The following is a 27,719-nucleotide window of genomic DNA, read 5'->3' as shown; positions in this document are numbered from 1 at the left end:
AAGTAGCCCAAGCATAATCAGTGACACTGTATGTTCAGGAGAAAAAAAGTGCAGTGTTTACACTTTATTTTTGACATAAAGAAGCCGTATTTACACAATACATTCATATTTTTAAGTATGTTACAGCTCTCTGTAGAAAACCATTCCATCACAAAACAGCAACTTGTGACCCGGATTCCATCTTTAAAATATTAAATCAATGAAAATATTCCTAATTTCATAGCCCATCACAGAGGGAGACTGAAGGGAGGAGGGAGTGAAGAGCAGGTGACAGCAGGAGGACCCCCACCTGACGGGGACAGAGACCAGGAGAGCCCGAGGCTGGGGCACGTGCCCTCCCCCGCAACCCGGGTGACTTCCGAGGCCGCGGACGAAGCACCCCACTTCCCACTGTGTCATGAGGCCGAGCACAGCTCTGAAGGCGCAGCTCTGGCTACGCAGGGCCAGCACCCTGGACCTGGCTGGCGGCCTTCTCGCCCGAGGGCTCCTCTGAGACCTCCCGTTCCCTGTTCCAGTCCTTCAGGCCCTCAGGCAGCGAAGTGTCCTCATCCAGGCTGCCGGTGCCTTCCACAAATTCCTCATATGTAGACTTTTCTGCAAACGGTCTGGGGCCCAGGAGTTCCACCATGTTGTTCTTGTCTAACACTTCTTTCTCTAACAGGAGCAGAGCAACCTGCAATGCGAACACCTGTGGTTAAACAGTCACCCAGCAACGTCTCTCCAATCTCATCACCTCCTATTTACAGTCAACCCCCTTCCAAAAAACAGTTTAGGACCACTGAAAAGAGATATTCACTGTCATGTCACTTTAGAATAAGATGTGCAAAAGTCCTGGAAAAACACGTGTCCCCACGAAGGGCGTGGCTGCACAGTGTGGTACATCCATGTGGCCTGTGACTGTGCCCTGGACTTAGTGGGGGAGCTCTGTCCCTGACACCGCAGAAGGACATCCTCGGGGAGGAGAGCCAGACGCAGTGTCCCTGGGCCCCACCTGCTTCCAAAGAGGGAAGGAGCTCCCTCTGGCTTACAGAGCAGAAAGAAATCCTGCCAGGAAGTGTGAGGAAGTGATGCAAGTGACTGGGGGTGGGGGTGGGGGTGGGGGAAAGGGTGGAAACAGGGAAATTTTAAAAGGTGGCTGACAAAAATAAAGACAAATGAGGCAGAGACACAATATGAAGCAGGAGATTAACGTGAAAATATGCATCTCGAAGTTCTGGTCTCTGTGTGGCTGAACCACAAGACTGACATGACACACAGCCACAGAAAAAGGGACCCCTGCCAACTACGAGTGGGGAAGTGAGGGACGGTGTCAGGAGGACAGGGAACAGGGTCACGTTAGACCTGCTCACTGTTACCACTGCCTTTCTACTTCTGCTGCCACCACGGCACCATCTCAGGAAGTTAAAACACACCCATGGCTGCCTCTGCACTGGCCTCTGACTGTCCCCCTGGAGATGGCACCCTGCTGCCACTCTATTTTTTTTAAGTTTTGGCATCTTTTTTCTTTAAAGATTTATTTTTATTTATTTATTTTGGCTGCACCGGGTCTTAGTTATAATGTGCGGACTCTTAGTTGCGGCATGCGAGATCTAGTTCCCCGATCAGGAATCAAACCCAGGCCCCCTGTGTTGGGAGCGCGGAGTCTTAACCACTGGACCACCAGGGAAGTCCCTGCCGCTCGCTCCTTTAATGATGAGTTTTTAAGCATTTCCACTCCAGATTCTTTTAGTACTCCTGACGATAAAACACAGGGGCCAGATGAGATCTCCATGAAGGGCGCCTCTAGCTCCAGAGCTGTGTTTCCCGCAGAGCTCTGGAGTCCCCAGACACCCTGTGCTTCCCTCTGCACCCCCTCCTCACTCACTAGGGCCCCACACAGCAAGTACTCCTCTCCTCCCCATGTTCACTGTAGCCTGATGAGCCGTCAGGGTGGATGTCAGCCTTCTCTGCCCTCTCCCATCGGAGCCCCTGCTGCAGGCTCCTCCCACCTACCCTGCGCTCTGTGAAAAGGCACCTCGGGCTCTGCCCGGCACAGCTCACAGTGGGCTCCTCTGAAGATCTGCTGATCGGACAGCATCATCTTAGAATAGCTTTTTTCTCTATCAGTCCTTTATAGAAGACTTTTCACCTGTGCTTTTATCATGAGAGTGTGGAATATTTAAAAGACAGAAGATTCTCCGTTTGGTTGCATGGATTCTGAATAATTAAGAGTTTACTGGATACAAAAAACCGACTGAATTAGAAAGGCTCCCTCCCTTTTGAAAACACTATCAAATGAGGCACAACAACGGAAGATAAAAAGAATGTTTGTTCATGGAAGGTCATAATTAAGCAAAGGTCCTACATATCTAGTTTGGCTAATTCTTTCATTTGCTGTTCCACTACCTCTTTACTCTGGAGGTGAAGAGCAGTGGTCAATCCCAATCAGGCCACTGGGCTCCGCATTTGGAAGCACTTGGTGGGTGACTGCAGGTTCAACTGTGTGTCTGGTGTCGTGAACAGACTTTGTTAATCCCGCGCTCACATTCCTAAGAACCAGGAGCCGGGATCATGCCCGCTGCTGCTCTTCCCACATCCCCCCAGCCCCACAGAGACAGCAGACACAGCATCAGGATGGAGGAAGGAGCCTGGGATTAACAAGCACAGGGGACGTCGGCATCTACAAACCAACCAACCAGTCAAGCCATCAGTCTCAACTCTTTCTGCAAAACCGTGCAGAGAATCATTGGTGGAGCCGGCACCCACCTTCTCCACATCTGCTTTCTTTTCTGTGAGAAGAGCAACTGTCCTCTTGTAAGCATCGTTGATAAGTATTCGTACTTCGTCATCTATTAGTCTGGCCGTGGCTTCGCTGTAAGGCTTTTCCAACACCATGTCCCCCTGACGGGGGAGGTCAAAGGAGATTTGCCCAACCTTTTCATTCATGCCGAACTGAACAATCTGAAAAAGAATGCGTGACTAGTGGTGGGCATCCATTTCTGCTCACAGGTTTTTATAAAATGGCAGCAAATCCACTGACATGAAATCCACACACCTCACTGCAGTACTACTCTTTAACCCGCAACAACGACACGGCAGCCTTGAGTCGGCCAAGTAGACCAGGGTGTTCTGTGTAGATGGAGGTTGGGAGGACAAGACCAGAGACCCACAGGCAACATCTACAAGGCAGGCGGCAAATGGGCAAGGACAAACCCCAATGGTGACGAGACCTGCTTGAAATCGCTCTGCATGGGGGGAGGTGAGGACAGGCAAGGAGCATCCGACAGATGGGAGGAACCACCCAGGCCGCCCAGAGGCTCTTCCCGTGCCGCCCGGGCTCCAGAAACCTGCGAGGGGCGTTGGCATTCTCCCTGAGTCCACAGGGCCCAGCCTGCACCCCATGAGACCCCCACACTAACCACACAAAAACCCCACATTAAGAAGCAGCTGTGGAAGTAAAATCCAAACTGACCAGAAAAGAGAAGGCACAGATAAAAGAGGGGAGCAGGAACAGATCAGAAAGTAGGAAGTCACGTTTTTTAAAAGTTTATGAAAACAGCAGGAAACTCTAAAACCGTAAAACTAGAAAAACTGTCTTAATTCACCTCCTTCCTAAGAGATCAGGAAAACAAACTTCATGTAAAAGTGGGCAACAGAAAAATCCCTTACAAAGTTGTTATGAGAAAAAAGGAGCAGAATAATGTCTACACAGATAAGGGAAGTGGAATGGAGAGACGTCCATAATACAGATGAAAACTGTTACCCACAACTTCAGAAAAGGCTAACCGAAATCAGGAAGGTGATAGAAAATAAGAAAGAATAACATCAAGTCAGAATCAGAAAATTTAGATGAGGTGCTAGAACGCAGGAAATAGAGAAAGAAAACATTACAGTTATTTTTAAAATGGAGATTAAACTAGAAAGGACACAAGAGCAAACAACCCCAACAAACAAATGCCCTAAGAAAAATTATTGGTTTTTTTTGGCAGTGCTGCGCGGCACATGTGATCTTAGTTCCCCGACCAGGGATATAACCCGCGTCCCCTGCATTGGAAGCTTGGAGTCTTAACCACTGGACTACCAGGGAAGTCCCAAGAAAAATGAAAGGTATGGGAAAGTAACAGGCCCAGAAGAGCTGACATATGAATAAAAGGAGTTCCCAAAGAAAGTCACTGACATCAAGTTCCCCGACAGCAGAATGACCTTGTCTGGGGATGGAGGCGCCCGTGATAAACTTAAAGGAAACAGGGGCATGGCTACTGTCAGCAGAAAGGACCAGAAGGGACAGGCACCAGGGAGTCCACGCGGGATGCCACAGGCTTGTAACTGAATGTAAACTCTACTGATGTGCTTTATACACTCTTAGTAATAAACCTGAAAGACCGATCTCTCAAAACAAGGGTTTCTTTTCCTAAGTTTTGATCATTCTAAAATGGATTTCTCTTAAGAAGTAACCCTTGCCTGGAAAGCCTAGACCAGTCAAACAGCAGTGCTGTTCCAGAGCCATTAGTGCAGGTGAGGATGCAAGACGACCCCGCCCACACTCACCTGGGCATATGCACTCTGAGTCACTTTTCGCAAGTCGTCCTGAGCGCCGGTTGTGATTCTCCCGAAGAAGATCTCCTCTGACACGCGGCCACCCAGAGTCATGCACATCCTGTCCAGGAGCTGCTCTTTGGTATAGAGGTACTGCTCCTTGGGTAAGTACTGCGCGTAGCCCAGCCCTTTGCCCCGAGGGATGATGGACACCTGACAAGGAGAACACACGGTGCGCTGAGGACAGACGCGGCCACTGGAGGCTGATGTGGAGCCACAGGGAGACTCACTGGAGAGGAAAGCACCACAGCCTCGGCTTGAGGAGCTGGGTGGGAGGGCCTGTCCAGGAGAGCATTTTCTCTTAGGGTAACCTCACCCGAGAGGTCTATAAAGTATTTCTTGTCTCTTATAAAACTCAACTGAAAGTGTTCAGTCCTGACAACAGGGCTGCTGCTGACTGGCGACCCCTCCAGACTTGACGCCGGCCCCGCCTGCCCCGCTTTCCAGGAGGCAGAGGGGCCAGCAGCCTTCAGTTTTCTAGTCCTCTTGTTGCAATTGAGTAGATTCCTTTAATTTTTACAATCAATGCTCCCAGTCACAGGTTACAGTTCAGTGAGTTCTGACAAACAGCCTCCTCCCACAACCAAAATACAAAACATCTTCCTCGTCTCCCCGAAATCCTCTCCCCTGCCCCCACAGATGAGTTGCAGTTTCTAGAACTGTGCGTAAATGGCCTCATACAGTTCGGACTTCACCGTGTCTGGTCTGTGTGACTGTCCCCGAGACCCACCCCCACTGCCGGCTGTGTTAACAGTGCACTCAGCTCTATGGCCGCGGAGCAATCACTGGGTAAACACACCAAACATCCACTCCTTCTTGAGGGACTTCGGGGCTCTTTCCGGTTTATTGCTATTACGGATAAAGCAGTAAAAGTATTCCATGGACATGTTTTTATTTCTCTTGGGTAAACACACAGGACTGGAACCGTTTGGTTGTATTGGAAGCATTTGTCACCTTTATGAGAAACTGCCGAGCTGGTTTCCACGGTGGCTGTCCCGGGTCAGGTGCCCGCCCGCAGGCATGGGGTCCAGCTGGACTGACCTCGGGACATGTGGAGCTTCTGCAGGGTTCCACCCACACCTCCCGGTGACTTAGGGCATCTGGTATCTTCATGCGCCTAGCGCCCATTCCTATTCCTTCTCTCGGGAAGTACATGCGCATATATCTTGCCTATTATTTTACAGCGTTGCTTGTTTCCCTACCACTGAATTTTAAGAGTCCTTCATGTATTCCAGGTACACGTCCTCTGTCATATACACGTACTACAAGTATTTCCAGGGTGTGTGGCTTGCCTTTTTCTCTGTGGAGTCAGGGAAACCCCCTGGGCAAGAGAGCCCCAGACGCCCAAGCCTGACCCACGGTAGCAACTGCTTTTCCAGAGTGAACCCCTCCAGCTTCTGCACACTTTTCTTTCCAAACTTTATAACTCATCTGCGTGACCCCTTCACCCCAACACCATCAGCAGATGTTCCTGCCACGTGGCCCAGTGTGGCCACTGTCTGTTCCACAACAACTGCCTCACCTTCAGGAGGGGGTCCGCGTGCTCCAGATACCAGCCGGCAACTGCGTGGCCAGCCTCGTGGTATGCCACTGTCTTCTTCTCCTCGGGCTGCAGAACCTGAGTTTTTTTCTCTAAGCCTGACATACAGAACAGAAAACAAAACCCACTGCTTTAGTGACATCAACATCAAAAGAGATTTACACGATACCACACAGCGTCTCATCTAAATCGTGACTCAGAGACCAAGCTGCCTGTGACCATGGAATATTCCCAATCAGGGGCAGAACAAAGCAAAGCATCAACTTCAAAATATACAACCACTGCAAAACGCATTCACTACCCACCCGAGGCCCACTTTCTCCTACTCTCCCACTCAAGTCACATATCTCGTTTTGAGAAATAAACAGAAATACAAAGTAAAATTCAGCACTAGGGTCAATTTGACACATAAAATTCACAGAAAACGAAGACATCTGGAAAGAGCTCACTGCCTAGTCTAGGCATCGGGAATCACCAAGTAGGGGGAGACAAGGACCGGCCGAGGAGGCAGGCACACGAGGGTGGGAGGAGAGCCAGGCCCATGAGAGGCAGCAGCCCGCAGCCGCAGAGCAGCCCTGAGGAGGTGCCCCCGAGCCGGCCCGCGTGTTGCCAGAACTGAAGGACCCCCGCTCCAGCCTGGATGAAGGCGGACGCGGAGCTTGCCCGCACCTCTGGGCTGTAGTCTGCACTGATACAAAGCTCACAGGTGACACCAGCTTTCTCGTGTTCCAGGTACTCATCTGAGAATTTCTCAACTGGTAACACGTTACGGAGTCTGGGAGACTGAAAAAGAAAAGAGGGCGAACTGTGTTCCTGAGGACTCGGCCCAGGACAAGCACACGCCGCAGAGCCGCCAGTGGGTGGGGAGTGGGCAGGTGGACAGCCCTGTGCTCCAGACACAGACACGCAGTTCTCATGCCCCCAAAACACAAGAATCCCCAGCTTGTCACAGGATTTCCCCTCCTCTGCTCGCGATCCCGTCACAGGGCGTGTGCTGGTCCCAGCGGCTGAGCGTGAAGAGCACGTCCGTGCCCCTCAGGGCCAAGGCTCTGCCCCACCCACCGCCCTGGCCTCTTTCACAAACTCACTTTCCTACTAAACACCCCCCCTCCCCCGTTTCCCCCAGACCTAAAAGAACACAAATAGTCTTCTCCTGTGTTTACAGTGAGGTCTTTTAATTCCACTCACAACTCTAACATCTTAGACTTTTTCTTTTCCCTAACGAATCTCAAACGGTCCAGTCACTCACTCGGCACCGCTACAACTGCCCCCCCGGCCCCCCTGCAGTGGCACCTACTCCTTGTCTCACCTGCTAATGAGCCTGCCAGGCCTGTGGCACAAAACAAGCTTCGGAAAGTCTGCTGACAGCCGTTTCCCCCTCGGCTGTCGGCTGTGTGGCCCGTGCCCTCACCCACCCCGCACCACGGGAACCACGGCCATGCGCAGGACCTCACGGGGACATCCCGCCCCGGCTCACTTCCCACCAAACCAGCAGCCCCGAGGACGCCCTTCCCACCTGTGGCCATGGGGCTCCCACGCTCACGTCCGCTACCACACGTTAAGGACCAGTAGGGGCTCTGCCTCCAGATGCGCCCCTTCTTCAAAGATGCATCTTCCTGAGCTATCACTGACTATCCCGTTACTCAGTGGCTCAGGAAAACTTGTGTTAGTACAATACTGGCCGTAAAACAACATAAAAAAAGCTCTTAAGCTTAACACTCAAGACTTGCTAAAATCTAGGCTTCAACACCTCTCTCCACTTTGTCTTCCCTCCCACAGGAAGGAGTCTGAGCAACTCACCTCCCTCCCTGAGGCACAGGCCATGACTGCTCCTCTGCTCACCCTCGTTCACACCACATCCCCTCCTCCTGAGCCCAGTTTAAAGCCCGCTCTTCCGTGGAGCCTGCCTGGCCATTCCTTGTCACAGGGAAATCCTGTGACAAGCCGGGGGTTCTTGTGCTTTGGGGGCATGAGAACTGCATGTCTGTGTCTGGAGCACAGCGCTGTGCCATTCCCTCCTCTGAATGCCCAAGTTCTCGAACTGCTAGTTATCTTTTTAACAGTATTAACTATAAGCTCTCTAGAAAGCAAGGAAAACACATCACTGGCCAACCCTGCTCGACAGGTGAGCATTTCCCGGTCAAGCAGTTGTTACAGCTGTTCACCCATCACCTATATCTAGCTTAGAGCACATTTAACTCATGCGATGAAATTTTGGGGAACAGGGAGGTTGTGAGTGTTTTAGAAAAACTAGATTGCTATAATTCAGGGGAGGACACCTCCCTGCTTGCTGCCCGTGCAGCATGAGGGTGGCGTCTCAGACCCATCCGACAGGGTGCCGTTGAGCCCCAGGTCTGGGCAGATACATGCCCTGGCCTCAAACTCACGCCATCCGCCCTTGGTCGTGGGTCCCACCAGCTGCCTTACCGCCAATTACTCGTTCAATTGCTTGTTCGAAGTGTTTCTGATTTATGGAATCTGAAAGGTGTCTCGCAGCGATCAAAGCAGCTTCATTGCAGACGTTGGCAACATCGGCTCCTGTGAAAGGGACACACACAACGGCTCACCTGCCAAATACACCTGAGCTCACTGGTCACACATTGTGAAAAAGGGAACCCGGGCCAACCGTCCACCAGCAGCAGTCAGTAGCGCTCAGTCCTGCCTGGCACAACCCGGCCCCTGAAATGCACGCTGCAAGTATCAGTAGTAGACAGATGCCCACAGGCAGCCCTCCACCTTTAGAGACTGTGCAATGACAGCAAACTAAGACAGCACTTTAAAATGCCCATCAACTTAGTTCCACCATCTCTGTTGGGAAAGTGACTTAAGCGGATATTGGGCAATCTGCTGAAATATAATGAAATACATAGGCATTAAAATGACCTAATGCATTCAGTTAAACAACGAAAGTTAAACATGAGAAGCTTGCCAAAAACTTCCTAGATCCTTAGGTCTCTGTAAACTAACCTTACAGAGAAAGTATATAGGGACGCAAATAGGCCATAACACAATGTATGTGCACAACAAAAAATATTAAAAAGTCAGGCTCCTGGGACATTGAAGGTGCCTGTGCCCGTGTATATAGCCTTCTCAGGCTGTAGATAGATGGTCCCTTCTATTTCATGTTAAGTTTGGAAGAAGGGAGAGAGGGAACAAGAAAGGAAGGGTCACATCCTGTAGACACAACAGCAGGTCGTGCTCACCCACCTGAAAACCCCGGGGTCAAGGATGCGAGTCTTCTTGCCAGCTTCTCCTTTTCCAGGGTGCTGTCCAGTTTCAGTGGTCGGAGGTGAACTTTGAAAATAGAGGCTCTTCCTTTTATGTCCGGCGGTCCTTGAGAAATTATTTTTAAGGAAAAAAAAAACAGTGAAACAGTTGCACCCCTCCCCACAAGAACTGGCCTGAATCCAGGGAAAACCATCTCACCGATAAAGATCTGCCTGTCGAAGCGCCCCGGCCTCATCAGTGCAGGGTCCAGGATATCTGGTCGGTTGGTGCCCGCCAAAATGACCACGTTCGTCGTTGTGTTAAAGCCTGGAAATAGAACAAAGGCATCACCATTGTTAAATGCCGTGAGGAGGAAGGTGACAGCATGCCTGTCCAGAACGTATGAGCATGAGACACACCACTTTAGTTTTCTATTTAATATCTAGTGATTTTTTAAGTCACAAACTTAATGATTTTTCTTACTATTCATCTTGTCCTTAATGATTAAGTCATATACAGTACAAGACTTAAAGATTTAAGGATCAACTACTAAAGACAAATTACCAAAGATTTAAATTTATGTAACTAGAAATGTAGATTACGTTGTCAACTTTAGAAAGTTTTAAAAAATCAGTAAGGTTAAATTTGCAAAGGAAGTGTCTGAACTCCCTGGGCCACAGGGACCACTCACTGCGTATCTGAAGGCAGGCACCACCCCACCTCCAACCTCTTCTGCAGGCTCAGCCTGCTCGTCTGACTGGCCATTTCTCAAACGGCAATGCCGTGGCCACAGAGCCGTCACCCCCAGGACCCTGGCGCTGAAGGAGCCTGGCCCGTTCCCCCAGGGTAGTTTCTGCTGTGCACGGGGTTCCGCAGAGCCGAGGAGCAGCCCCACCTCCTCAGTCTGGCTCCCATACCTGGCCCAGGAACGCAGACCCGCTCAAAATCTGCCAAATTCGCACTTGCTAACACATGGATTTTCCTGATCCTTCAGAATCATAAATGGTTTGAGAATGAGATTATGATTCTTTAGTGAAGCATTTCACCAGTTTTTCTTTTATTTGGCACCAGGTACAAATGCCATCTTAACACCAGTATTAAGTTACAGCAGGCTGCCAGGCAAGACTCTTTTGCTATTACCTGTACTGGAATAAAAGAGCCCTTCGATAGGGCTTGTTTATTTTAGAGAATCTCTCTTTGCTCTCTGTATCAGCACAGGACTCTCATTTTAGAAACATGAAGAACAATTAGAAAGCACAGTTCAAAACACAAAAGACTTGAACATTCACCATCCATTTCCACCAGCAGCTGGTTGAGGGTATTCTCTTGCTCACTCTGCCCCCCGAAGTTGCCCCTTCCTCTCTTCCTTCCCACGGCATCTATTTCATCGATGAAGAGGATGCAAGGGGCATTCTTCCGAGCAAGGGCAAATAAGTCACGGACCTGGATGAAAATGTAAGCACTGGAGTCACTTGACAAGTGAGTGCTATCCTCCCAATAAAACAGACATAAAGCTTCCTGTCCCCCAGGAAGGCCATCCTGTGTCACTCACTGTACAGTACAAATTTAAAAAGTTACAAGCAGCAAAGAAGTCACATGGCAAACGGTGGGAAACTTATGTAAGGTGAGCAAATATTATTTCTAAAAGCTCATCAGTTATTGTTATGTAAGAAGCACGAACACCAGCAAACTGACACTACATATCTTTATCCTACTAAAAGGTAACAGGTAGAGTTGTAAAGTTTGTATTCAGTTTACAAGTCCAACCACCCTGGGCTCCCTTCACGCCCGAGGCAAACAGTAACAGCAGACACTTACTCAAAGACCCAGCGACGTGTACACACAGCAGAGGCATGACCCTCCCGAGCCCAGCCAGCTGTCGCCCCACCCTCAGACCATGGCAGCGGGGGCCCTGCGCCCACCTTCTGACCTGCTGAGTTAATACAGTGTGAGGTGAGACTTACTCTAGCTGGACCCACACCGACAAACATCTCCAAGAACTCAGATCCACTAACGGTGATGAAAGGGACGTTGGCTTCTCCGGCTGTGGCCTTCGCCAGCAGTGTCTTCCCAGTGCCTGGAGGACCGGTGAGAATGGCACCCTTCAGATACAAAAAAGAGAAAGTACATTTGACTAGAATTTCAGAGAAATAAATTACATATCCATAAATAATTCCAAGGTATAAATCTGTCTACAAATTTTAGTGATATACACTAAATATTTCTTAAACATGTGAACAATGATAGTAATTATATTAGTAAGAACATTAATAACATTAGTAAGAAGAAAAAAATTATATGAGAAATATAGAGAAATATATAAGAAATATTAAAGAAACATAGAGAAAGTAATTATATTAGTGAGAAGAGAAAGGAAAAGACTATTAGAGACTATACTGTTTTAAAAAACTTGGGGGGCTTCCCTGGTGGCGCAGTGGTTGAGAATCTGCCTGCCAATGCAGGGGACACGGGTTCGAGCCCTGGTCTGGGAAGATCCCATATGCCGCGGAGCAACTGGGCCCGTGAGCCACAACTACTGAGCCTGCGCGTCTGGAGCCTGTGCTCCGCAACAAGAGAGGCCACGATAGTGAGAGGCCCGCGCACCGCGATGAAGAGTGGCCCCCGCTTGCTGCAACTAGAGAAAGCCCTCGCACAGAAACGAGGACCCAACACAGCCATAACTAACTAACTAAATAAATAAAAGCTGGGCTGATGGCCTTCTTCACTAAAGTTGCCTCCTTAAAAAAGAAAAAAAAAAAAAAAACTCGGTAAGAATGTGAAATTTGAAATACTTCTCTTACTTTTTAAGATTTTTAGTGTTGCTTTTTAGACCTAACAGTATATAAAGGGTGACTTAAGCTGGGAATCTACTAATAAACTGCCTGATGTTTACTTCAATAATTCAAGGAGACACAAATATCACACTTCCAACTTACATTGTGCTTATTTTCTTTCCTTTAAATTTCACAAATGAAGTAAAAATCTAATAACCAATGATGAACTTAAAAAGAATACTGTTTGCTCAAACACTGTAATTACTTAAGTCGTGGAGATGCCTAAGTATGATGTGAACAGGTACGCAAGTATAGCAAATTATAAAACTATAAAATGTGACTTTTTATCCATGGAGGCAGGCAGGACATGAAATCAAGAAAATGATGATTCCCTTTACAAAGGACTCCTTTAAAGTAAACTTTATTAACGGGTTTTTAAAAGAATTAGTTAAACATTTTCTCTTCATTTACTTAATGCCTGAGCCTGGCCTTAGCGACACAAAGATGGGCAAGGCTACCCGTGGCGCGCAGTGGGCGGGGGAAGGTCTGTCCTCCACGGAGTCCTGGGCCACGAACCTGAGTTCCAGGCCAGGCCTGCTCATGGTGCTGAGAGAGGGATAGCGAGGTCACAGCAGAGGCAATGTGCTGGGGGCTGCTGAGAGAGGGGTGTCTAAGTTGCCCTGGAGGGAGAAGGAAGCAAACCAAGGGGAGAGGACACACATTTTCTCGGGAACACACGCTACCTGCAAGAAGACACATCCACGCAGGACAGCCGACCTGAAGAGACGCGCAAGTTAAATGGAGACTAGTAAGTTAAGATGGAGGAAGGAGAGAAAAAGAGCTACTTTATAAGTAATCAAACTCCATAAAATTGTAACTTCAGAGATCAAGAAATACTTCAGAAGATTTTTGGGTTAATGAGCTGAAAACCGTCTTCTGAAAGTTCATTTTACCTTTGGGATTTTTGCTCCTAGGTCTTGATACTGCTTTGGGTTTTTCAGGAAATTCACAAATTCCATTATCTCTAGCTTGGCCTCCTCGCAGCCCGCCACATCTTTGAACTTCACATCTATCTCGTCCTTTAGGACCTTGGCAGTGGTTTCTCCGACACTGAAGAGTCCGCCCATGCCCCGGCCCGTGCGGCCGATGCCGGCCGGCCCCCTCCGGATGGTGTAGAGCAGGAAGGTGATGATGAGCACGGTGGGCAGCATGCTCAGCAGGAAGGAGCTGGGGGCCACACGACAGCGCAGCGCTCAGGCGGGCGGCCCTGGCTCGGCTGCCCTGCGAGGGACCCGCCACCCCGTAACTGCACACGGTTTCTGCCTGTGCAACACCGGGCTATCCGGGTACATCTGAGGCACAAGGAGACTCTTAGTGTGTCAGTATCACTGAAGGGGAATCTCAGAAAGACCAAAGAAAAGCCTGTTCTCAACACGTACGCTGTCCAGTGGTGCTTTATTCCCACCTCAAGAACCACCATTTATGCACAGGACGGACCTGTGATTTACTATCACTACATCAAAATTTCAAAGAAATTTCGTTCAAATTGCTCATTTAACAATTTTAACATGATTCTGGTGTTAGCCTGAGTAGAAATTCCAGTTCTCTTATTGGAATGCATCAACTTATTCTGAAGAGATGTCTTCCAAATATTCAATCCTTGCGAAGGCAACAGTGGTGAAAGCTGTCTCTGGGCGGCTCGTGCAGGCTCACAGAGACCCAGGGGCAGGGGTGCCCTCCAACCCATGCCTGCCCTGGCGGGAGCAGCTCACGGGTGACTTACAGCCTTTTGCTTTCTGTTTGTCTTAATAAAGTCAATTTCCACACAACTACAGGCACAGACATATACTTATACTGGGTAACATAATGCAATTTAGTTTAACTTACCCTAAGAAATTTAGGTCAAAACCTGGTACATGGTTTAGGTAAAAAACAAAACAAGAATAAAACCAGGATTAGCTTTCTAACTTTTCATCTATTATAAAATTTTAAATGCTGCTATAGCATTTAAACCATGAACAATTTCCTCTTTGGTTTATTTCTGGAGAAAAAAAATAAACACACTGACAATAAAGGTTTAAGGAATGGTGCAACAAAACTTTGTGTAATGTTTCAGGACCAGCCTATTAAATTAAGTAATTATATGATAACCTCAGGGACCAAGGGATATATTGCATCACGTGTGAAATAATCTCAGCAGCTAGCTGGATCTATTAATAATACTGCAGGTAGATTGCAGGTCTACATACACCAAGACTCAAGAGAGTCCCTGAGGCCGAGTAAGACCATCAGCTCAATTAACAAGCTAGCTACCCCTTTCTCCGCTCTCTTACATGTACAAAAAAATTAAGCTTTATTTCTACTTTCACTCTCAAACTCGTAACTCTAAATCAAGGTAGGCGTTCTGCATTTAATGCAAATGGGGTCACCACCAGGAGATCTACCAGGGCGTCCGTGTGTGAGCACTCAAAGGCCATGTATTCCCAAATAAGCCCAAAGACAAGCAACTCCTGAAATCAACAAGCTGTTCCTGAAAGACTCAGACCTGAAGTGGCCTTTCTAAAGACAAATAACCTTTAAGGGAAGAAGCAGCTCTGACCAGAGAGGAAGAAGCATTACTTAAAAATCCTGCAAACTCTGTGAAATATAAATGTAAAGGATAGTTAAAAGGTGGGAATGCCACTCTTTAACACAAATGGGCTCTTTATGCTAAACTCCTACTCAAGAACGGTGCATTGGACATTAACCCCAAACTACTGCTTAATCAAGATAAACATTAACATGTAGAAAATCAACCAGTCTCCAGCAAACTAGTAAGTTACTAATGGTTGAAAAGAACTCTGGCCGAACTGAGAGGCCTGTTGAGAATATAAAGTGTGATGCGCTGCCCCCTGCTGACAGAATACGCTGTGAGCCCCGGGAGCACAGGCAGCCTCCTGTGTTCACAGACACGCTTCTTACCCATCACTCTCAGCAATGTAGACCACAGGGACCCGATTCTCCCCTTCTATGCCCAATTCCTGCTGTAAAGTTTCCAGATTCCGCTCAAAGGTGTCCACACTGCCAATATTGAACCAGACATACTGCTGTAAGGACAGAAAAACAAAATATCCTAATTTTGTTGGGGGAATGAAGAGGAAACAAAGGATTCAATTCACAAAGGGTTCAACTTTCCAAGAATTTTTCAGAAATACTGCAAATTTACAAATTAAAAAGATACAATATTAACAATAACAACAAGACTTGTTTTAACAATGCAGTGACTAAGCTTCACTCAGTGAGAACCCCTGACAAGCCTCAACCAGCAAGCATTTCTATAGCAGCATTCCTCCACAGTCCTAAAATTGTAAACTCGAAAAATGAAAACTCTCTTTGAAAAGACAACCCTTTTCAGAAACAAACAAGCATCCTTTTCCTCTTGTCCACTTCTCAGGAACTTCTTAGCTGCCTGGTCCCAAACTAAACACCAGCCTGCGGCAGTGATGGCACTTCTCAGTGTTGGGATGGTTCCCATCCCCAGGTGCACCACGACGCCCTGGGTCCTCAGAAGGAGGTGCTATCACCGACCGCCAGGAGGCAGCTCCACCCAATGGGACAGAAATACCCTCCAGTCACTGGACCTGGGAGTTCCTGGGACCCTAGGGAGGGACACCCGAAGGGCTGGAGGCAATGGCGATGCTCCCCACCAGCACAGGGTTCCCCACTGTGCTGGCATTTACTGTCCCCGTTTGACAGAGGACAAAACTACAGGGGTGACCCCACCGCCCACGGTTACACATCTAGGAAGTGGGTGGCTCTGAGCCCAGGCAGGCTGGCTCCAGGGCTAGCGACAATAACCAGCAGGCCACACCGGCTCTCCGACATAACCACTCCCACCTCTGGAGCTTCCCCACACACTGGCCCCTCTTCCCAGCACCCGGCAAGCATCAGCTGCACTGCACAGCCCCGAAAGACTTTGTTCCTCCTCTAACCTGCAAACGCCTAAAAAACATGTAAACCTCAGACACTTGAGACATGTACACAGACAAGAGCAACATGTCCCCGCAACCCTTCCACCACCAGGGTTACTGAGTGGGCGCCGTCACTGTGGTGTTTCTCTCCACGTGTCTAAAAACAAAAGACGGCGAGTAAGTTGTATAATATTCTATAACAATAGTCCTCGGTAAGTTGTTCACAGACAAAGCTACACGATTCCTGTGGTTATAGGCCCCAAATGTGCCAATGACAGAACACTCGCCAACTTGGCTCCCACCACCAATGGGGCAACAAGCTAAATGATGCCTCACATCAGAGAGTTGGGTGGACCAAGGCCCAGCAGCACGGAATTCTAGGGACAAGACCTAGGTGAGACCCTCTGGGGTGGGTCCCAGCTCTGCAGGTGATTCCTATGCACACTGAGGTTTGACAACCACCACTGACCTACACAATCTCATTTGAGAGCTAAGCCCTAAGAGCATTAGTGTCACTCCCATTTTAAAGATAAAGAAACTGAGGCTTCCAGGGGTTAGACCATAGAGCTAGTAAAGAGCAGAGCTTATCTGAGGCCAAGTGTGTCAGACTCCAAAGCCTGTGCTTATACAGCACAGCACAGCAATTAATATCACTATGCCATAAGCAGTTGGACACAAAATCTTATACCCATTTCCGAAAGCTTGAAATAGTCTTTATTAAACAGGCAATACATATTCTCTGTAAAAAACTAAGGAAACACAAACATAATGAAAATAAAAAGCATCCATAACCTCAATATCCAGAGATAAACACTTAGCAATTTTGATGTTGTTTTCTCAAGGTTTCAAAATACCCCTTTTACAATCTTGAAATACGCACAATTTTGAAAAGAAATCAACATAAAACCTTAACTGTAATATAACGGAGTGATACAAAGTAATCAATACGAAAACGCTCGTGCATGCCAGTACTAAGTGTAAAAACTGCTCCCCAGGGAGGAGCAAGCCCTACTGAGAGCCGAGCCCCAGCAGGCGATTAAAGAGGGACGTGAGGAGTCGCTACTGCTGACCAGGGGCCTAATGGGCCTGTTTATATGGTTCTAATTTTTTGCCCTATAAACAATGTTTTGGAGTACATCCTTGCACAGACACCTTTACATGCATCCCTAATTATTTCCCTAGGATTATTACTGAAGCAAAATTACTGGGTGTATGCGTACTTTCAAAACTGCTGATAAATACACTGCCAAACTGTCCTCTTGAAAGGGAGTGCCAATTTAATTCCCAGCACTAAAAGTCTGAGGAACAGTTCTGAGAAAAAAAAAAGTAGCATGGTTATTAATGAACATTTCATCATAAGATAAAGAGAATGGGGGGGGATTAAGACAATTCAAACAACTTTCCTAACAGTGACTGAAATACGAAAGTCCTATGACGTTACAGATATTCTTATATTTATTGATACGTTATCAGAGACATGATCACCAACAGTTCTCGTTTTCCTTAAATGTTGCCCCATCCAGGCAGGATGATGATGAAATGGTGAAGCGAAGGCATCCTGAGATAGAAGGGATGCAGCCTGGAAGAGGGCTGGCCCTAGGGGAGCTGTAAGGTCGCAGGATGCCCAGGGGCTAGGAGTGGGCCTGGGGGTCGGGTCCAGGAGGGCTGGGAATCACCTGGGAACCTCATCTGCCTCCTCCCCCCTCCCCCCCATAATCCCCTCACCCACTCTGGGGTCTCTGGAACACATTTCAAACTGGTTGGACAAGAAATACAAATTTTTTTTTTAAATAAGAACAGAAATGGAAATTAAAATAATATAACATCACAAAACAATTGGGAGAGATATGACCAGAATGCTTCTTAAACTGATTTGACAAAAGTTGTCTTAAGACATAAGCAATTCAGATTTTAACATTTTTTTTCTTAATCAAACAACTGTTTTCTCAGTCTTGAAAAATCATAGATACTGGAATACTGAAAACTAGATTTCACACACTGGTTTCTAAATGAATAGCCAACGTGATCACCAAACCAAACCAAACCCAAAACCACTGCCCAGCCCCTGCACACATTATGGACACAACGTTCACATCCTCACTGTTAGTAAGGATCCTGGTTGCTGCGCTGCCCAGTTCCGACGCGGCCAGTGTACATGGCTACCGCAATGTGAGGGAATGCTTGCTTTTCAGTTTTACATCTGAAAAGTTAATTTACAGCTAATTCACATCAATTAATAAAATCATTTACCCCATCAACAGGAGTTTTTCCTGGTGTAAAAGTCACTCGAACAAAACGCTTGTTGACGACTTCCAGTCTGTCTACCTGGAATTTTAAGCAGTTAAATATTCAAACATAAATTTACACAAAGACTTGAGATATTCTTTTAAGCTCATCTGAAATGCCTGTATTTCAGACACACAAAAGAATATAAAGTAAAGAAAGAAGATAACGTAAGGACTCCCCGTGTTCCCCACTCCAGCTTGAGAAAGAAAACATCACAAACACTGCTGAAGCCCCCAGTCACCCAGAGGTGGCCGTTCTCTGCAGCGGGTGCTGGCCACCCCAAAGCAGGGCTTGGTCCCAGGCCACAGAGACCCAACCCTAAACAGACACTCACTTCTGCCTGTTTTTAAACTTTAAAAATGGTCTCATCTGGCATGTACTTTTCTACAACTTTCTTTTTCTTCTGTCCTTGTATTTGTAAGGTCTTTCCTTGCTGACATGTCAGTTCTGCAGGGTACCCCATTTTATAAGTACACCCCAAGTTATTGGTCCATTCTCCTGTTCACAGACATTCAGACTGTTTCAAACGCTCCCCCATCACAAACAATGCTGCTGTGAACATTCCTGTGTATACCATCTGGACACATCTTCACGAACTTCCCTGGGATACGTACCTGTAGATAAACAGAGTCCAGCTAGGCTGTAGGGCAAAATCGCTCTCCAAAACACTACTGTCCTCACTTGCTATTAAAAGACTTTTAAATTTCTGCCCCTCTAGGGTATAAAATGGTTTAAACTTGATTTTCCTGCAAGCTCCTAACTACACAGGGTTCTAAAGATCGCTTGCACACCTCACCCCGAGGCCTCTGGCTGCTGTGGAGTGGAGCACTTTCGGGGGGGCCTGTTTCCTGCTGCTGTCAAGTCTGCTCTGGCAGGAAGTCTGGAAGGTACGAGCCCAATATGCGAAGTGAGGGAGCCCTGCAAGGTTCCAGGAGGAACCAGAATGGGGGCTCACCATCTGGAAAGGACTGACTAGAGAACTCTATCCCACATAAAACTGCTGGGGCAACGGTAGACTGACTGCAGAGAACCAGCGGGTCAGGAGGAGAAGTGGCTACAGAGCCAGGACCTGTCCCCACACTCGAAGGACAGGAATCACTTCTTAGAAAGCAGGCTCCTCACGACACCTGGGAATCACACATGTGAGAACCTCACTTGCTTCAAAAATCTGAGTAGATAATCGTTTCCATTTTTTCCATCCTCACCTTACTGTACAACCTTTAAAAATAATTTTAGATTCTTTATATTTTATAAGTATTAATATTTTTATTTTATTCATTTCATTGATGAAAAATCCAGTATTGAGAGCTGAAATCATTTCCCCAAGGTTACAGAGCAGGCCTAATGCTTGTTCTCTTACTATCACTTTACTTCATCAATTCTAAGATGGTTATTTTTCGTATTTTAACCTCTCAGACATTGCTGATGCATGTTGACAACTGATGGTATTACATAGTTTCACTGGTGGCTCACTCAATCTTTCTTAGTAACATGTAAAATAACATGTGCCTTACAATCCACAGCATCTTAAATGAGCTGAAACAGGGTCTCACTGGGCAAAGACCCAGCCCGGGGGCACAGAGCTCATGCCCGGGCCTTCACTCAGAGCCCATGGCTCTCACTGTGAACACTGAGTCACCTATTCACCTATTCACCTTCCAGGCCCACAGGACATTACAAGCAGTGAAGGTGTAAAGGAGCTGGGAGAGGCTGGGAAAGGTGCAGGGAGGAGAGGCACCCGAGGGCACAAGAGGAATGATGGGAACAGACAGGGACGCCAGAGCAACAGTCAGGAGCAGTGGCTCCAAAGCGAGGCTCTAGCATGAAAAGAAATTAAAGGAGTTCGTGGTAAATTTGGGGACTGCTGGGTCAAAACAAACAGGTTCCTTGGTTGCAGTACTTTCCAGCATTAGAAAAATCCAACACGGGACTTGATGGCGAACAAGCCTGGCTAACTTGGTGGCTGTTTATCATTTTATTGGCCTCATCTGAACCCCACCCTTTGAACCCCTGCAGCCTGCAGGCCCACACAATACTCACTACTCCTTTGGAAAGATAGTTATTGACAAAGTCCTTCCATGTGATTTCTCTCCCGGAGCTCTTGAACAGGAAGTAAAACAGGACTCCTCCCCAAAACAGGGCGGTCCAGAGAAAGTACATCCTGAATTCCTTGTCATCCCATGGAATGTCACCCTGGGCAAGAAAGGAGACATTTCTGTGAAGCATGCAATGTAACAACACGGTCTACACTGTGCTGGATGCAAATCCCTTCCAATGCCATGAATGCCACCCCAGAGCCCCAACGTCAACCACACAGTGTGGAATCAAACCTTCTGGAACCTGGACCACCAGTGAGAATCGTCTTTCTTCCCACCTCGTTTTCCACCACCACCAACTCCTCCTCCAGAAGGACGCGGGGCAGCCGCTGGCTTCAGTTCTGTTCACAGACAGAGAGTGTGTACAGTGGCATGGCAGGATTTCCTATCTCTCAGCAATGTTTTCATTAATACCGTTTAATAAAGTTTTATTGCAAAACACATGGCAACTGATCAGTTACTGAACAAAGTGCTATGAGGAAGCCTGAGACTAAGAGAGAGAGGGGTAGCCCTCAGGGAGGCTCCTGGCGCTTCACACGCACAGTCTCACGAGCTGTACACTTACCCAAGGACCAGTAGACACATGACTCTGCCCATCTTACAGATAAGAAAGGGGCTGACATGCCTGCTGATCACCTGGTGAAGTGCTCAGTGACAGTGAGCAAGTGACAGAGCTGGGATCTGAGTGCACATGAGCACACTCCTGAGTTCCCACCTGAAGGTAAAAAGTAGGTGCCCCTGCCCTGCCCCAAGCCCTGACGTGAACACTGTTAACAGTTTCTTCTGCAGGAAAGACATGATTTTGATAACTGGCCAAAAACAAAACCACCACTACCAACAACAAACCCACTTCATCCCCATAAAATCTGTTGGTAAGAATCTGAAATTAGTCACTGTCATGAGTTGAACTGTGTCCTCCAAACTCATTTGCTGGAGTCCTACTCCCCAGTGATCTTAGGGTCTTCACCAAAATACACAAGTTGAAATGAGGTCACATGGGTGAGTCCTAATCCAATATGATTAATGTTCTTATAAAAAGGGGACATTTGGACACAGACATGCACAGAAAAAAGGCGATATGAAGAGACCCAGGCAGAAGATGGCAGTCTACAAGCCCAGGAGAAGGCCTGGAACAGACCTTTCCCTCACGACCCTCAGAAGAAAACAACCCTGCCGCCTGCCGACACACTGATCTTGGACATCCAGCCTCCAGAACTGAGAGACATACTGTTGCTTCTGACACCCAGTTATGGAACTTTGTTCTGGCAGCCCTAGGAAACTAATACAGTCACTAATACTCTCCCTTCCCCCCACTTCTCCATCCTTTCAAAGACCCACAAATACTGTTCTGACATCTTCAACTCCTGGGAAGCCACCCCCTCACTGTGCAGGCCAGGAGGCCTCAGCACCCAGTCACCTGCAGGGCCTCATGGCCTGGGCTTCCTGTCGTGCTCACCCCTCCGAGATGCACACAGGGAGCTCCCGCACCCCTATCTCAAGTAAGGCAGGGTCTCAGAGAGGCAAGCCCACCCCTAAGAGGCCCAGGCCTGGGAAATAAAGAGGAGGCACATTTCTAAAGTTGTTGAACGATGTCCCATGTACTCCAGGACAAAGTAACATATATGCAAAAGGTACCCAATAGGTTATATTTAAAAAGTGGACCAATCACCATTAATCAGCCCCAAACCAAGGTCAACAGGAAGTCGCCCGGTCACCAGCGCTCCATCAGCCCACACAGCACTGGTCCTTCCTCGGCTCTGGTCTGGCTTTCATGATCCACATTCTCTTAGCATGTATTTGTCCCTCCTAGACCCAAGTTCACTTAAAAACAAAGGCTGTATTTTATTTTTCCTTATATTTCCCTAGAAGGAAACGATGCCAGCTGAATGCCAGCACGTGCCGGGCACTGTGCTAAGTGCTACCACACGTGAAAGGGGAGCAGGGCCTGGCACACACACAGGCCCCCAAGCCGCTGGCTCTGACAAACCCTCTCTGAGTCGCTAAGGGAAGATAAGCCTCTGAGGAACAACTTGAAAAACACTGCACTCACAATACACGTCAAGTAAATTGCATGTATTGATAACATGTGCCAAATGTACTTACTAAATATGCAGTTAGATATGACTGATACTGACCAGCCAATATCTCTAAGGTAACCTCCAATTAATTCAATTTGAAAAATGACAAGAAATATGAGCAGAAAATTAAGATAAAATGAAACAGAATTTTATATGTGCTCCTAGACTACAGTTTCAGGACTGACTTAAGATTTTCTTTGTTCAGTGAAAACTATCAGCAACATCATATATTAGGGGAAAACAGTAAGTTCAAATATAATCTTTTGAAAAGGTACCTTTTTTTTCTCCCATAACTTCTTTAGGTTCACTAGCTTTTTTTCCATTTTTCCCATTGGGAAAGTATTTTTCAAATCCTGTTAGAAAAGGAAAAAAATACATACCCTCAAACTAAAATTCATCAAGTTTTGTGTACGTGCTCTTTGTTTTGTTTTGTTTTTTAAAGAAGATGTTGGGGGTAGGAGTTTATTAATTAATTAATTAATTTTTGCTGTGTTGGGTCTTCGTTTCTGTGCGAGGGCTTTCTCTAGTTGTAGCAAGTGGGGTCCACTCTTCATCGTGGTGTGCGGGCCTCTCATTATCGCGGCCTCTCTTGTTGCGGAGCATAGGCTCCAGACGCGCAGGCTCAGTAGTTGTGGCTCACGGGCCTAGTTGCTCCGCGGCATGTGGGATCCTCCCAGAGCAGGGCTCGAACCCGTGTCCCCTGCATTGGCAGGCAGATTCTCAACCACTGCGCCACCAGGGAAGCCCGTGCTCTTTGTTTTTAAAGCAGCTGATTCATCACTAAAAAGCACAAGCCAGAAGTTTAACATTGCTTGTGTAGGGAGTAAATCAAAGTCTAGATAATACAGCTCACAACCCCGAGGAGTCAGAGGAAAAGGTCTCACTGGCCTGCCCACCTCATTACCGACAAAGGTGCCACATTTGAAGGTGACACACTGTCATCACCGCAATCACACAGGAGGAGGTGGGGTGGGTTGTAAGAGGAGACATGACTTAGGAATCAACTGAAACAACGCCTCTGCACCTGCCCTGTCAACACCCGCTGACAGCGAGTCTCTGTCACAAGACTGTCCACCGTCACAGTCACATCTGAATGTTTACCTTTTGGAGGCCGAGAACAGAATCTCTGATAAGCAGCAATCACATCTGTCAGAAGAGAACTTCCGCTGGTTTTTGCTTCAGTTGTAGCATATCGATAAAGCTGCAACACAACATATAAATAAAAGCATGAAGGTTACATCAAAGTAAGAATGAAAAGAGCTTCATTTCCTAATACCACCAAGTGGATGAAATGCTTCTCCCTTCAACAGGCAGTTACAGACTAGCATAGAACGGCCCCCCCACCGAGGGAGGACTAGGGTTGTCCAGCCCTGGGCCGCTCTAGTCCAGCAAGAACTAGGAGATACACACTTCGCCCAGAAAACGAGAGTACTTCAAATCATACCTAATTAAGAGCTGCAGCCCGATTACGATTCTCTACCAACACATTCACTCTGGCATTGTTTACTTAATTTGCAGCATTCAAAAGGCAAACTCCGACATGGAACATCGGCTGCCTCACTTGCAGGGTCTATCACACTACAAGGTCATTTACCTGAAATTACAGAACAATGCTGCTTGTGAACACAATACAAAATTTATCTGTGTTCAAAGACAAGAAAGTTATGGTCCAATGTCACTGATAGTCCTTGTACTAGTAACATTTGCTAAAGGTATTTGATATACTGTCATCCTGACAAGTCCCTTTACAGATATATCTCTGCTTTAAATAACATGTTGCTAAAAATTGTTTGTAAACACTACCTATATAAGTCAGAGTATAATGTAAACAAACTGAACAAGCTCCTTATTAAATTTAGGTGCACAATTAAAAGCAATCAACGGCAAGGTCCACTGAGGGGCTATATATAAATTTGGCAGTGGAAAAGTTCAAGTAATTCTATCCTTCTGAAAAGTGAAAATTCACCACCATTTTTTAGGACAAGCTTTTACATACAGGTGAGAATGTTTAAAGTGAAGTTCATCCGCATTAGTATCCATCCTAACTTGCCTCCTTTATGGTCTGATGAGAAAAATAAAATACCACAAAACCATATAAAATCACTTCACATCCACAAGTGTGGCCATAATAAAAAAGAGAGACAATAACAAGTGTTGGTGAGGATCTGCAGAAATTGGAACCCTTGTGCACTGCTGGGGTGACGGGTACAGCCACTTTGGGAAAGTTTGGCATTCTCAAAATGTTAAACGTAGAGTTCAGTTACCACATGATCCAGCAAATCCACTCCTACTCAAGAAAATTGAAAACAGACGTCCACACAATACCTTGTACATGAATGTTCATAGTAGCATTATTCATAATAGCCAAAAAGTGGAAACAACCCAAATGTCCATCAACTGATGATGAACAGACAAAAACGTGGTATATGCACACAATGGAATTTTATTCAGCCATAAAAAAGGAATGAAGTACTGATACATGCTACCATGAAACCTTGAAAACATTATGCTAAGTTAAAGAAACCAGACACAAAAGGTCACATATTACATGATTCCATTTATATGAAATGTCCAAAATAGGCAAATCCACAGAGACTGTAGATTAGTAGTTGCCTGGGGCTGGAGGAATGGTTGGGGAGAAATGGGGCGTGACTGCTACTGGTTATAGGGCTTCTTTTTGAGTGATGAAAATGTTCTGGAATTAGATAATGGTAATGGTTGCACAAACTTATGAATATACTAAAAACCACCCAACAGTACACTTGAAAACGGTGGATTTTATGGTATCTGGATTAAATAATCAACTAAAAACCAAAAAAGAATGAGCTGATTTAATTCCAAATTATTACACAATTAATAGCAAAGTAGGACAGAAACACTGATACGGTTCTTGGTAGACAGCAATGCTGGTCTGAGAGAACTTGGAGCTTCTGTTATGTTGGGCCCTCCCTGACGGCTGGGAACACTTGGCCCAAGAAATAACCACTGATAATGGATAAGAGTGTGTCATATGTGAATCAATATTTTCCAATGCCAAATCCATTACGGGTGTGGATTGAAAAGACCTGTTATCCAAGCTGGACAGGGCAACAAGTCACTGAATATCTGCTCCAGGCCAGGTGCTGCCAAGCAGTGGGGAGCCCACAGGGGGACCAGAACCAGTGCTGCCTCGAAGAAACTCGGAAGAGTAAGGAAGAGTCCTGGGAACAAATCAATTACAGGACGGTACCGCACGTGCAACAATACAAAACCTTAAGTAGAAAGGTACAGAGGTGGCACAGAGAAGGAAGTGGGTACATGTTTAAGGGACCTAGGCATGTCACAGGGAAGTGGCACCTAGCCTGGAATTTGAAAGACTCACAGTTCACCAGGCAAACAGTGTCAAAACTTTTAATTCTGGTTAAGCTGGAAATCTGATTTTTTGCATGATGATCTTCAACATATCTCATGATATTAGGAGACTCACAGTCATGTACCTGCAGTGGGAGAAAACGACGAATGCCCAGGGATACTACTGTGAGGGTCAAATGTGATAATATACGGAAAAGCACCTTTAAAATTGTGTGGCAATACCCAGGTTTACATTATCATTTCCAATCATTCTGAAAGCTACTTGAGAGCAAGGGTTCTTTATTAACACCATATTAAGCAAGTCTTTGTATCACAATAAAGTACAGAAATGGGTACACGGTATGTGCTCCATAAACATTATTAGCTTGCTGAAAAATCAGCCCCCTTTAGGCTCTCTTCAAATTGCACTGACCTGGAATACCTCTAGCAATAACCCCCGTGACTGTATTTAATAATGAGATTATTTTCTACAAAACAACCATCAATTAAATTTTTTTCCTCTATCTAATCTAAGCCCATTCAAAGAATAATACATATAAAAGATTATGAATTTGCAAAATTTAAGTACAGAAGCCCCCAATTTAGAGAATTAGGTTTTATGTCTGATGATGTGAGTACTTTTTAGTTGTGAAGCATCAGTTTCAATCCTTTGAGGATTATACCTGAGACCACACATCAAAATCTTTTCCCGGAACCTCACTGTGAGAACAGACTTTTAACAGATGCACAAACGCAGAGGAAAATCTGTCCTCTCAGCATCCCTTGCAGGTAGCAGAGTCATTACTGTCATTACAGTCACTACCTGGCGTCCCCACCCAGATCTTCAGGGCAGTACCAGGGAATATGTGGCACCGACCTACACAAGCAGGAGACTTCCTTACACCTCAGCATCGAAGATTCACGGAAACTATAGTGCCACTCGAAAGAAAGGCCTTTTAGATAAGATTCCTGACAAAAAACCCCTGCAAACTCACAAGGCACATCCCTACCTGCTTATTACATGTCTGAGTCCAATATTCACAAGGGACAAAAGAGGAACCGAGGAAGGTAAGACGGGGAAATGGATGTAATGCAAGAAACGGAAAAAAGGCCTAGTGCACAGCCATTCTGAGTAAGAGACTAAGACGAATAACCCTGGCTGGCAAGGGGTCTCCGAGGAGGAAACATCAGGAATGCAGGTGTATCACTGCCCTTTCTGTGGAAAGACTGAGAACACTTCCTCCAGGGCATCTGGCGACTGACCCCAGGCCTCGCCCACCACCCCCGGGGCTCCGTGCGCGGTCATGGTCAACCTGCGCGAGGCGGGTCCGCCGCGGGCACAGCCGACATCGGCTCTGGGAGCCCGGCCCTGACGACGGCAAAGCAGAGCCCCTCTGGGGGGGACACCGTTAACGACCCCGGTTATTAGGCGTCGTGTCCGCCGGGCGGCGACAGCCCCACCCCCGAGCCCTCGCCGCCGGCTCCCGACGCGCTCCGCTCCGCAGGCCTCCCGGGCCCAGGGCAGCCCCGCCGCTCCGAGGTCCGTCTCCAACCGGGCCGGGGACCCACGGCGAGAGCAGGGCCCGTGACCTTGACTCCCGGCGCCGGGCCGGAAGCGGGTCGCCGGCCGGAAGCGGGCCAGGGGCACCGGACTCACCGTCCGCAGGCAGAGCCGTTCGGTGGGGCCCGCGCGGCCGCCAGGCACGAGCATCGGGGGCAGCCCGCGGGGCCGGCAGGCGCCCCGGCCCCACAGCAGCAGGCACCGGTGCGCCATGGCCGCCGGCGCGTGCCTCGGGCCGGGCGCTGACGAGCGATCGGCCGCAAACGGCCGTGCACTCTCGGAGCTGAGGCCACTGGACTGCTCGCCAGCCACCCCACGCTCT

The 27,719-nt window shown here is 47.3% G+C and overlaps 1 protein-coding gene across 2 annotated transcripts; it reads right to left on the bottom strand.

The window, feature by feature from the left end:
* Positions 1-33: 33 nt before the first annotated feature.
* On the bottom strand, positions 34-27,719 carry AFG3L2 (AFG3 like matrix AAA peptidase subunit 2). 2 transcript variants are annotated; one of them, XM_060028636.1, is made up of 17 exons: positions 27,494-27,719; positions 23,608-23,707; positions 22,782-22,859; positions 20,663-20,769; positions 20,373-20,525; positions 18,297-18,371; positions 15,058-15,182; positions 13,050-13,323; positions 11,287-11,424; positions 10,612-10,765; positions 9,542-9,649; positions 9,323-9,448; positions 8,543-8,653; positions 6,098-6,213; positions 4,528-4,728; positions 2,746-2,940; positions 34-673 (listed from the first exon to the last, which is right to left on the bottom strand). In XM_060028636.1, exons 1-17 carry the CDS (start codon positions 27,608-27,610, stop codon positions 434-436), a joined length of 2,418 nt encoding a protein of 805 aa, XP_059884619.1. In that variant the 5' UTR covers positions 27,611-27,719; the 3' UTR covers positions 34-433. The 2 variants fall into 2 exon arrangements, with proteins under 2 accessions (XP_059884619.1, XP_059884620.1); XM_060028637.1 differs by having other exon boundaries at positions 15,058-15,179.

Source organism: Delphinus delphis, chromosome 13 (genome assembly GCF_949987515.2).
Source record: "Delphinus delphis chromosome 13, mDelDel1.2, whole genome shotgun sequence".
Classification (NCBI taxonomy): Eukaryota; Metazoa; Chordata; class Mammalia; order Artiodactyla; family Delphinidae; genus Delphinus; species Delphinus delphis.
The sequence above is the reverse complement of the archived record's forward strand: the minus strand, read 5'-3'. Positions and strand labels throughout refer to the sequence as shown.